The 13090-nt window shown below is 37.3% G+C and overlaps 1 protein-coding gene across 1 annotated transcript in view; it reads left to right on the plus strand.

Annotated features, from left to right (window-relative positions):
- LOC108695312 (ras-related protein Rab-2A) overlaps positions 1-13090 on the plus strand; it is a 57615-nt gene that overhangs the window by 20541 nt on the left and 23984 nt on the right. Inside the window, exons 4-6 of the mRNA XM_018223748.2 lie at positions 4184-4266; positions 7263-7355; positions 8495-8606. Of these exons, the coding sequence (XP_018079237.1) occupies positions 4184-4266; positions 7263-7355; positions 8495-8606 (288 nt within the window). The remainder of the gene's footprint in view (positions 1-4183; positions 4267-7262; positions 7356-8494; positions 8607-13090) is intronic.

Below are 13090 nucleotides of genomic sequence, written 5' to 3' on the forward strand. Positions count from 1 at the left end.
AATCTGCCCCTGCATGTATGGCTAACTGTTTCAGCCTATTAAAATGCACATAATAAAGTTAACTTCAGACGTGAGTTTTGAAAGTGTCCTTTAAACAATTGCTACACTACCCTAGCAATGTGACCAGCAGAGAGTGTCGTCAGCCTTATGTGTGTGTGCCTCTCTCTGCTTTTCTTTTGTTACTTTCTTGCTGCAGACTTCATATTAGACCTGCATGAAGTTGCTGACAGTACATGATCCCATTCCCAACAAAGGGCTGCTGCACATAATTGAGCTGACCGCACAGGGAGGATGGAGGAGAAGGGGGGATACAGTTAGGAAGTCACTGGTGAAGAACATTTGTATATACAGCTGCCTTTAAGATACAGAGCTGATTTTGGATATTGAAAGCAGACTATAACAGACTTCATCTGATTTATTTGGAGTCAAATGATCCACTTTGTCTAATCTGAATGCTACTGATCTATTTTCTAGTGTTGCTGCATCAACCTCTATAGTATTATAGAGCACTATAGCACTATAGTATTATTGAAAGTATTAGATGGTGTGGCATCATAATGTGTATTTTTCATACCACACAATTCCTCACCATTTTTGCAGTACCATGGAGTACCATGGAAATCACTGAAAACACTCACTACAGCATCTCTCTCTTTATTAATATAATATGGCTTGTATGCACAGCGCATGTATCGAAATGTCCAGTCCCCCCATAAGAGGTGCAGGCAAACAGAACACTCACAAAATAGTTTTTGTTGTTTTTTTTTTTGTTTTTTTTTTGCAAAAATTCCTCCTAGCCAGGTCTCTGCCCCCAAAGACCAGGGGTGGACTTTAAATCTATGAATTAGATCTTTACTGTCAGCACAACATAAACCAAAGGCATACACAGGATCTATTGCACTGCTGGTGCCACTTGAAGTTCAATTCCTATTTTGCCATTTCTTTTTTTTTTTTATTTAAATTAAGCCAAAGGCATGCACAGCATTTTCTCCACTGGCTTATCTGCTTCTGGCTTGCTCATCTTCTGTGCATTTCAATAGTGGGAGGTGTGTATAACTTCAATGGGAATCCTCACTATGCTAGTGGTTTGTTTATAGTCTGTAAGTAAGCAAATATTATTTATTGAAAACAAAGTCAAGTGTTTATGTTGAGCTATGTAGAATATTACTCACCAAGCAAAGCATGGTTTTGTTGCCTTGTGACTCTTATGTTGCAATATGTCTAGATCAGACGATGAAGCTAATATAGCTTACAAATATCACTTTCCTGAAAGGTTAAAGGAAAACTTTACCCCCAAAACGAATACTTAAGCAACAGATAAAGAATCTTACCAAACTGGTATAAATATTTAAGTAAATATTGCCCTTTTACATCTATTGCCTTCAACCACCATTTTGTGATGGTCTGTGTGCTGCCTCAGAGATCACCTGGCCAGAAATACTGCAACTCTAACAGGAAGAAGTGTGGAAGCAAAAGACAGACCTCTTTTAATTGGCTCACGTGAGCTTACATGTATGGTTTTTTTTGTGTGCACCGTAAATCCTAGGATCCCAGGGGCCTGTTTTATGCAATATCTTTTTATAGAGACCTACATAGTTCGGGGGGTATAGTTTTCCTTAAAGGAAATGTTTATCAACTGAAATATAGTTCTGATGTATGTGGTATAATTAACATATTATCCACAGTCTACATCCATTTAAATGATGGCATTGAGACTAACCGTACAATCGGTGCTGTCACGGAGTTCCATTTTTACTAGTTCTATGCTAAACAAATAAAAACGGGAAAAATAAAGCATCAAGTCTGGAGACTGCTGAATGCACGGCTGCTGCTTCCGATATAACGGATAAAATCTGCATCCGTGGCCTTCCAACAACCTTTACACCAGCAGATGGTGGGTGTAAAGATGTCATTCATCATTTATTTACAATAGGCTTTATTTATTCTAGTGTCAACAGCTGCCCCAGGGAATGGGTTATTGAATTCAAATGTGCAGCTCTGGGTTATTTGCTTCCTTTCAGATTTGTCTTCAGAGCTCAGTTGCTAGGAGTCCTTTCTGTGCTCTAATAATGATTCATGTATTGTGAAACCATTCAGTAAATTGGGATGTCAGGGATTGCCAGAGAAGGTTGGTTGTTTTTTTTTTTTTTTTTTAGAGGGTTCCTTATTCCTAGACAAAAACACTCAATATGTCACATATTGAGTGTTTTTGTCTAGGAATAAGGAACCCTCTAAAAAAAAAAAAAAAACAACCAACCTTCTCTGGCAATCACATATTGAGTGTTTTTGTCTAGGAATAAGGAACCCTCTAAAAAAAAAAAAAAAAAACAACCAACCTTCTCTGGCAATCCCTGACATCTTTTTGAGCAGCAGTGTAGTTGTATATCAGTCTTTCTAAGAAAAAGTAAAGATCGATTTAACCTTCTAATTCATACAGAAGTGTAATAAACACAAGTCCTTCACAACCAGGCAGACAAACTTCCCCTTAGGTATTATTATTTTCCTTCTATCCCTTCTCTCTCCACACCTGCTCTAATTTGCCCCTCCTCCCATATAATTCTCTCTTTTGGCCTCAGTCCTTGATTCTCCACCATATGACTGGCACAGCTCCCTCTGAGATATTAAAGCTAAAGTAATTACTTTATAAAAAGGTTAGTCTTCGAGGAAACTTCAGGCAACTTCTGAAAACGAACGTTGGGGAATCCAGTTTGGGGAGAGTTCGAGTCGCCCCGAAAAAGAGATTTGTCGCCAGGTGACTAATCTCCCTGAATCTGCCCGTGTGTCTCTGCCCTTAGGCTACAAATTTATTGTTATTGCTACTTTTTATTACTCATCTTTTTATTCAGACCCTATTCATATTCCTGTTTCTTATTCTTATCAATGCATGTTGCTATGGGAATTTGGACACTAGCAAACCAAATTGCAAACTAGTGAGCTGCTAAATAAAAATCTAATAACTCAAAAACCACACATAATAAAAAATGAAAACCAACTGCAAATTGTCTTTGAATATCACTCTCTACTAGGGATGCGTCGAATCCAGGATTCGGTTCGGGATTCGGCCTTTTTCAGGAGGATTCGGCCGAATCCTTCAGTTCAGCCAAACCAAATCAGCATCCTAATTTGCATATTCAATTTGGGGGATGGGGAGGGAAATTGCGTGACTTTTTGTCAGAAAACAAGGAGGTAAAAAATGTTTTCGCCTTCCCACCTCTAATTTGCATATGCAAATTAGGGTTCTGTTCAGTATTCGGCCGAATCTTTCACGAAGTATTCGGGGGTTTGACCGAATCCAAAATAGTGGATTCGTGCTTCCCTACTCTCTACACCACAACATGTTGCTTTCCGACCCCTTGGTTGTTGCTCCCATTGGCCTTAAAGCAGGTGCTACTTTTTGAAATCTTGGCTTAAAAGCAAATGTGTACTGCCAAATAGAGCCTCCTGTTCCCATAGGAGCTACCAATAGACAATTGCAGCAATTTGGAACCTCCAAATATATTTGTCATGCTTGTGTTGCTTTCCAAAATTGTTACATTTGAATGTGGCTCACAGGTAAAAGAAAAAAAACTTGGGTGCCCCTGATCTACTCCATACTAAAGTCAAATTAAAGGTGAACAACATGTAATTTTATACACTTATTTATGTTCCCGTATTGTATTATCGTCTAATCTATAATAAGAATGTACAATTCTGATAATGCAAGAAGCATTATCTAATACAAATATGGATACAGTCATTTACTTGCATTAGATTAGACTAATCTTTAGGAATCTCAGAAATACTAACAAAAGGGGCCTGTAAAAAATTCTGCTGTTTTTTTTTTTTTTTTAAATGTAAATACATTTTTAGTAAAAAATAAATAAATAAAAGAAATAGTCCTGTAATCTTATATCCTCTTGTCTATTGTGTTCAGTGGAGCCTTGGATAATACATATCACTCACTTTACCATATGTGTTAAATTGCAGGGTAGTTGCCAAAAGCAACCACTTGGATCATTCTTCTACTTTCAGACTAGTATTACACTGACCAAAACCCAATATTGATTGTTATAATCAACTAAGCAACTAAGCTTGTGTCTATTTACTAAATTGGTAAATAGGCTGTGAAATCCTTTTCATATTCTACAAATTTAAAAGCTAAATGTAAATTAAGATAAAATGTGTGTTTTTCAATCTTCCTTAGGCTGGTCAAGAATCCTTCCGATCCATCACAAGATCATACTACAGAGGTGCAGCAGGGGCTTTATTAGTATATGACATTACAAGGTAAGTCTTCAGGTGGGAAGAGAGATGGTAATCTGCATATTACGTTGATAATTAAAGATTCTATAAATATAATGCTGATTGACTATTTTTAAGATGTAAGTTATTTCTAGACACAGCTATGGGATCCATTATCAGGAAACCTGTTATCCAGAAAGCTCAGAATTACAGAAAGGCTGGCTCCCATAGACTTCATTATAATCAAATAATCCAAATTTTTTTAAATTTCCTTTCTCGTTATAATAATAAAACAGTACCTTGTACTTGATCGAAACTAAAATATAATGAATCCTTACTTGAAGCAGAACTAGCCTTTTGGGTTTATTTAATGTTTTAATGGTTTTCTAGTAGACTTAAAGGGGTCCCGTCACCCCAAAAATGTATTCAAAATCCTATTTTATTACAGTAGTCAAGCAAAATGAACTTTAATTACACTATATAAATTATTTGAATCTTGTTTCCTTCAGTCTGGGAATTCATAATTACAGCAAGCAGGCAGCAGCCATTTTGGGGACACTGTTAATAAGACAAGCCTTGTATCAATCTCAGAATCTTGTTTGTGCACCAGAATGGGGGACTTGATGTCCACCCCCATGCACTGGTTACACAATTAAACAATGAAGAGTATGGGGGGGGGTGCAGTAACATCTAGGAAGTGCTGAATTAGGCATAGAGGAGGGGCACACAATATTTGATTGACAGCTGCGATTTTTAAATGAGTTTACAACAGCTATGAATGCTTTAATAAAAAATAGAAATTGGATTTCATGTTTAATTTGAAAAGGACTTTTATTATACAGATTTTTGTGTCTGGGTGACAGGTCCACTTTAAGGTCTCGAGCATTCTGGATAACTGGTCCCATACCTGTACTATGTTTTTTTTTTTGCAACTTTGTCTAAATCTCAGTATCCCTTTATAACCACTGAATCTGTCTTCATGAACTCCTGCATCACTGCAACGCCCTCTTGTCTGCCAGCAATACATTCTGTTGCCTTAAATGACACTGCCCTCTTCTGGTTTGTGTGATTCTAATAAGGTTTCTCCCAAAGTCTTTCTAACTTCTTCATCACTAGTATTTCATTGCTCATTCTTCATCTGTTTAGTTTCATTCTTATGACTTGCCTTTTATTCATTTTAGTAGAACCTTTTTTATGACTTCTAAACAAGACCTCCTTCCATATCTTTCCTTTCCAGTCTTGCTCTTTTGATCTTTATCACCAGTCAGTTTCCCCATTAATAAGGGACAGATTTATCAATGGTTCAATTTAAAATTCGAAATTTGAATTTTCGAAGTTTTTTTCATGGTCAAAACTGTCAAATTCGACTAGGGAGTTTGAGTCGAGTTTTTCAAACAATTTGAATTCGATTTTCGAGATTTATCATACCCTGGCCTTTTAAGAAATCAAATTTGACTATTCGCCACCTAAAACCGGTCAAATTGCTGTTTAAGTCAATGGGAGACGTCTAGGGATCAATTCAGTGTTTTTGTAGCCTTCCTGACATTCGAGTTTTTAAATTCGAATCGAATTCGATTAGAGTTTTCGTGTCGACCCTAAAAATTTGATTTTTATAAAAAAAAAATTGATTGGTCGAATTTCAAGTTCATGAGAGTTAATGGAAGTTTTAAAAAACTCATGAATTAGAAATTTGACCCCTGATAAATGTTTGCCGCAGTTAGGTCCCCAATAAGTAATTACTGTCGCCTTACAGCAGCTGACATTTGCCAGAATCTACAGATTGCCAGTCTAGGCCTGGCTGCAATCTAATTTACTTCTTATACAGGTATGGGATTTGTTATCCAGAAACCTGTTAACCAGATTACAAAATTTGAATTTTAAAATCTCGATTTGTTTTTTTATGCGAAAAAAAACCTTGAATGTCAGGAAGGCTGCAAACAACTCCAAATTGATCCATGGACCTCTCCCATTGACTCAAACAGTAATTTGGCAGGCTTTAGGTGGCGAATAGTCACATTTTGAATTCTTGAAAGGCCAGTATGATAAATCTCACAAAGCAAATTAAAACATTTTTTAGAAGCTGAAATTGAATTTGAATAACTCCCTAGTCTAATTTGACAGTTTTGACCATACAAAAAATTCTAATTTCGAAGTCCAATTTTCAATTCGACCCTTGACAAATCTGCCCCTTAAATAATGTTATATGTATTGTGTGGCATTAAAACATTGTCCATACTACAATTCATGTAACTGCTATGACCACCAAACATGGTAGTATGATCTTGTTTAGTTATATGACTAGTATAAAGTTTCCAGTCGTATGGAGTATTGGTGGATATGAAACCAACTGCAGTCATTGCTTTTGAGAAGAGCATGGATTGTGTTACATTCTGAGAAGTCCCAGTGACTGGCAGCAATTTGCATTACAGAGATCTGGCCTAACAGCACTCATACCATCTGTATTTAAGATGCAAATAAAGATTCTCCTGGGAACGTTTCAAGAGCTGAGTTCAAAGTCTCAGGTGACCCTTAAAGGGGTAATTCACCTTTAAATGAACTTTTAATATGATGTATAGAGTGATATTGTAAGACAATTTGCAATTGGTGTTCATTTTGTATTTGATGTGTTTTTTGAGCTATTTAGCTTTTTATTCAGCAGCTCTCCAGTTTGCAATATCAGCAGTCTGGTTGTTAGCGTCCAAATTATCCTAGCGACCAGGCATTGATCTGAATAAGAGACTGGAATATGAATAGGAGAGGCCTTAATAGAAAGACGAGCAATAAAAAGTAGCAATAACAATCCATTTGTAGCCTACAGACCATTTGTTTTTTTAGATGGGGTGAGCGACCCCCATTTGAAAGCTTGAAAGATCAGAAGAAGGCAAATAATTCAAAAACTATAAAAAATGAAGGCCAGTTGAAAAGTTGCTTTTCATAATTTTATAATGTACTAAAAATTAACTTAAAGGTGAGCCACCCCTTTAACAATAAGAATGGGATCATAATACTGAACTGATGCATTTTGCTTTTTCTCCTCTCAGAAGAGACACCTTCAATCATTTGACGACCTGGCTTGAAGATGCCCGCCAACATTCAAATTCTAACATGGTCATCATGCTTATCGCAAACAAGAGGTACAAAAATGTGTAAACTGTACATTAGATCAGAAAATGTAGCTGGCAGCCATACACCTATAATATATATATATATACACCTATATATATATATATATATATACCGTATATACTCGCGTATAAGCAGAGTTTTTCAGCACCCAAAATGTGCTGAAAAACTCAAACTCGGCTTATACGCGGGTCATACCTTTCCGCGGCCCCAGCAGGACTGCCTGTGACTGCCTGTGTCGCCGCCCGGAGCAGGTCCAGGAGCTCCGGGCGGCGCGTCCTTCCCTGCCGGCGTTCGCTTTCAAAATGGCGGCGCCCATGGCCGCCACGTGGGTAGCGGCGCCGGCCGCTACCCACGTGGCGGCCATGGGCGCCGCCATTTTGAAAGCGAACGCCGGCAGGGAAGGACGCGCCGCCCGGAGCTCCTGGACCTGCTCCGGGCGGCGACACAGGCAGTCACAGGCAGTCCTGCTGGGGCCGGGTCACGTTTTACTGTGACAGAGGGAAGGACAGAGGGAAGAGCAGCAGACGTGAGTGCCGGGGTGGGGAGAGCGACGGGGTGGGGAGAGCGACAGATGGGGAGGGCAGGGGGGGGAAGTGGCAGAGGGAAGCAAACATGAAATGGGGGTGGCAGAGGGAAGCAAACATGAAATCCGGGCGGCGACACAGTCAGTCACAGACAGTAACAGGTACCTGCCCAGTGTCCCCCAATTGTTGCGGCCGGGTCACATTCACATTTTGAAATCTGACATGGGGCCCCTAGGCTTATACACGAGTCAATACATTTTTCCAGTTTTCTTAGGTAAATTAGGTACCTCGGCTTATACACGGGTCGGCTTATACACGAGTATATACGGTACTATGATTATTCTTATCGTGCGTAGCCAGCATTATAATTCTGCTCTGGTTGTTTTTAGGGTCCTGGATATTTTGTTTATTTGAATTTCTTTGTTCAGTAATTTCATGGGCTAATCTTCATATAATGTGAAAAGCAGTGTTATCGGTTATGTCCATAGATGTAGATATAGTGCAGAGGGGTCAGTATGGACAGCAGCAATTAATATTCTTTGTATAGTTTTGATTTACCCATGGAACCACTTTCCCTGTGTAAGCTTGAAGCAACAATGTATCCATGGTCTTATATCTTTTAGTGATTTAGAATCTCGAAGGGAAGTAAAAAAAGAAGAAGGTGAAGCCTTCGCCAGGGAACATGGACTTGTCTTCATGGAGACGTCAGCAAAGACAGCTTCAAATGTGGAGGAGGTAAAATCGAAGCATTTTTTCTTTACTCTTAGAGGCACATTTATCAGAGGTCGAATTTCTAATTCATGTGAATTTTTTTTTTACTCTAATAAATTGGAATATACTCGAAATTCAATTGGGGGTTATTTGATAATAAAATTGAATATCTAAGGGTGGGATTTGACGACGCGATTGGAGCTGACACGTCGCAATGCGACTTAACGCATGCGACATGTCGAATGTTCTAAAGAAAACGGAAGTGAAGGAGAAATCGCAGGTAAGAACTACATTTATCCGACTGTCGGATGAAAACTCAGCAGGTTTTTAGGTGGCAAATAGTCTAATTCGAATTTTTTAGGGGGCAAGGTTTGGTCTTGAAATCTAGAAAGTCTAACTGAAATTCCAATCGAGTTTGGATTATTCACAATTAGAATTTGGGAGTTTTAGCCATAAAATATTTTCGAAAATTAGAATTTTCAATATTATATTATATTGACTCGGGGAGGCACATTTATCAAGGGTCGCATTTCGAATTTATGTGAGTTTTTTAAAACTCCCGTAAACTCCCATGTACCAATTGAAATTTATTATAAAAATCGAATTTTGTTTTTCTCAGGAAAAAAACTTGAATGTTAGGAAGGCTGCAAACAACTCCGAATTGATCTCTGGACCTCTCCCAATGACTTAAGCAGCAATTGGTTAGGTTTTAGGTGGCTAATAGTCAAATTTGAGTTCTTAAAGGACCAGTGTATGATAAATCTCAAAATTCAAATTTTTTAAAAAAAAAAACAAATTGAATTTGAAAAACTCCCTAGTGGAATTTGACGATTTTGACCATAAAAAAACATGAACATTTGAATTTTCAATTTGACCCTTGATAATTTATAGATTTAGTATAGTGGGCAAATTACATAAACCAAGTATTTAAAAGCTCAAATTTTACCCAAGTATAGTAATCTGTACTAAGCAGTAAGATGATTACTTCTATGCAGGACTTCCAGTTTTTCATTTAAATCACTGGCAGGTTGCTAGGGTAAACTGGACGCTAGTGATGAGAGAGAAGACCAATTGCAAACTGTCTCCGAATATCATTCTGTACCTTATACTAAAAGTTCATTTAAAGGTGGAAACCTACTTTAAGGAATGTAGACAATTAAAGAGCTTTTATTAGCAGTTTACTTATGATACATTTTGTCTGGCAACATGTGACTCTGCAAAATTAATGATATGGAAATGTTTGGGAGAAAGGCTTTTGTGACTCTAAAAATATTAAATTAAATCATAATAGCCAGTAGCAGAAATGTGTGATTTTATTTTACTGTTGGGAAAACATATGTTATTTATTAGCAGCACAAAGAGCCAAGCATCAGGATTCCATTTAAGTCAAAAGCTTTATAAAATGTACTTTGGGTTAATTAAATAAACAGTCTTTTATTTAGGCCAAAGCAATATTCACCATTTTGAGGTTTATAGGACTGGAAGCAACTATTTTAATTTAAGAACTGCAAGGGTGATTGCAGTGATGTTAATAAAAGACCAAAGGCTAGGCATTTTCTTTTGGTTAAAAAGAACACTTAGGGGCAGATTTATCAAGGGTCGAAGTGAATTAATTAGTGAATTTTTTTTTTTAATTTATTTATTTTAAGAGTCTGCGACTCATTTAGCAGATGGACAGCTGTCAAAGACTAAGATCATTTTTAACACATCATTTTATAAGTAATGTTTATACTTATAGAGCCTGCTCTAGGACTTCATTTGCATCCACAGCTTTAGGAACCCTTAAGGTGGCCATACACAGGCTGATAAAAGCTGCCGACAGACTGAGTCGGCAGCTTATTGGCCCGTGTGTGGGGGTCCTCCAACTGGCTTCCCTGATCAACATCTGGCCGAGAGTCAGGCCAGATATCGATTGGGCAGGGGTAAAAATTCAGTCGGATCACAGACCCCATCTGTTTGTTGATGCGGTCCTGCAATCCGACTGCCCATATACCTTTCATTATAGCTATAGAGCTGAAAAGCAGGAAGTAGTGTTCTGGCTATTATATTAGACATCCAGTCACTCCAGCCTTTATACATTACATTTTTGCCTAACTAACTATATCAGAAACATTTTTTATTTTGCATTTACAGGGTTTTTATTTTCACACTGAACTGTTCCTTTAAACAGTTTTGATGGCGCTTATCTAACAAATGGTGCATGGGTGTATCTAGTAGTTATTGGTGGAGTCTTCGTGGTATTATGTTACTGATTCAGTGTATGTAAGAAATTAAAGGTAACAAATTGGAATGTGGTAGTTGCATTTTTGAATGTTTGTTCTCAAGTGCTGTGCACTCAACCCAATTATCAATATATTTAAGACATTGGGGCTCATTTATCAACACTGGGCAAATTTGCCCATGGGCAGTTACCTATAGCAACCAATCAGTGATTAGCTTTTTGAAGCCTGCTGCAAGTAGAACAATGAATGCAGCTATCTGATTGGTTGCCATGGATTACATTGAGATATTCTATGCCATAAGATACCAAAAAAATGCCCTCCCCTTTAAACAATACAGGGATTGTTTTTCCTTATATTGCAATATATTAAAGCTGGCCAACTAAGTCACCCCCGGTATGGCCAGTCCTACACTCAACTTTTATCTGATTCATTAAGAATTCAATTGCTTCAATATACATTTTACACAGGGTCCCTGTGTAGAATTCTTAATGAATCAGATTAAAGTTGAGTGTAGGACTGGCCAGATATGGGATGACTTTGACGTACTTGGCCAGCTTAAATATATTGCAATAAATGGACAAACAATCCCTGTTTTGTTTCAAGGGTAAGGCATGTTTTAGTAGTTTAAGACACAACATGTATAAATGTCTGGATAACCGGTCCCTTGTAAATGTTTGTGCTGATTGCAAGGGTGGAGACATCAAATTGACTAATGGGGGGGTGGGCTGTATCTAGATGTCTACAGGATATTTATCTACAGGATATTTCCTATATCGCATTCAGCAAACCTTGGATTCAAGATTAAAAAAGAAAAAAAAAACCCTTACAAGAACCATTCTTAATTGCAAGTGGCATCCAATTAATTAGCTGCTCAGAAACTTTACGCTTCCTTACCTTTTAATTTTTTTATTTTATTTCTGCAGTGGAGCATTGGGAAGGAATGCAGAAAGTCAGCCAGCTTAGCAGGTTCCCACATCATCCTGACAGCTCAAGATTAATTAGCAGTTCAGCAATAATGGAGATACATCTACTCACCAAGGTTTATCCCTGGATAGCAGATTTATTACTAGAGTTCTAGACATAGGGGGTCTTTTTAAATGAATTTAGCATACAGAAAAAAAGTGACTTATGGAGCAGCCATAAGGATAGAATAGGTTTTTACATCAAGGGTATATCTGTGGTGTTTGGAATTATTCTGCTGCTCAGTACAAAATGGCGGGGCTTAAAATGAGTCTGTTATTATGGATGTCTGCGTGATTCAGTTGTTAAAGGAAAACTACTTCCCAAAACGAATACTTTAGCAACAGATAGCTAACATCATATTAAAGTGATACTGACACTAAAAAACTACTTTTAAAAATATGAATGTACATTAAGGGGGTTATTTACTAAATGCCGAACACTTGAAATCCGAAAAAATTGTGATTTTTTGTTATAATAGGCTTTTAAAAAAATCACGAATTTTACAGAATTTATTAAACCCGAAGGCTAAAAAGCCCAAATATAAAAACACTGCATCTCAAACCTGTCGAGGTTGCATAAAAGTCAATGGGAACAGTCCCATTGATTTTTGGTTGTGTCGGGGGTTCCGGGCAATTCCACTATGTTTTCGAAGCTTTCAGGGGGAAAACTTTGAAAATTCCCGAAAAAATCTGAGTTTTGATAAATAACCCCCTAAAAGTTACTTATAGGTCATGTCGATCGTTTTTTGCAGAGAGGTTTGTTTTGTATGTAATTGTTTTTTGAAGTTTTTAAACCTGACTGTTTTGCCAACCTGACTGTCCCATCTCAGTCATGTCAGTTATAGATTCTAATGCAAACAGAATCGTGCTGCACAAATATGGCAGCCCATTTATACAGGAACATGGGGCATCAGACAGGCAATGTAAAAACAATGTGCAAATACTTTATGGCAATGTTATAAATAGCTTTCAAAGGCAATATTATTATAGATGTAGTTAATTTCTGGTGTCAGTATCTCTTTAAGTGGCATATTAAAGAAGCTTGCCAAACTGGAATATATATTTAAGTAAATATTGTTCTTTTACATCTTTTGCCTTAAACCCCCATTGTTATGAACATTTTTATTTACATGAAGCGGGATTATACATATTAGCGGTTTTATGCAAAATATTTTTTATAGAGACCTACATTATTCAGGGTTTAGTTTTCTTTTAACCTTCTACCAGGGCCTCTTGCATCAAAATATCTCTGCAATGTTTTGCCATTTGAACATAAGGAATGCATGGCTATTGATTTATTTTAATACATCCGTATTTAAATGGA

Source organism: Xenopus laevis, chromosome 6S (assembly GCF_017654675.1).
Source record: "Xenopus laevis strain J_2021 chromosome 6S, Xenopus_laevis_v10.1, whole genome shotgun sequence".
Taxonomy (NCBI): Eukaryota; Metazoa; Chordata; class Amphibia; order Anura; family Pipidae; genus Xenopus; species Xenopus laevis.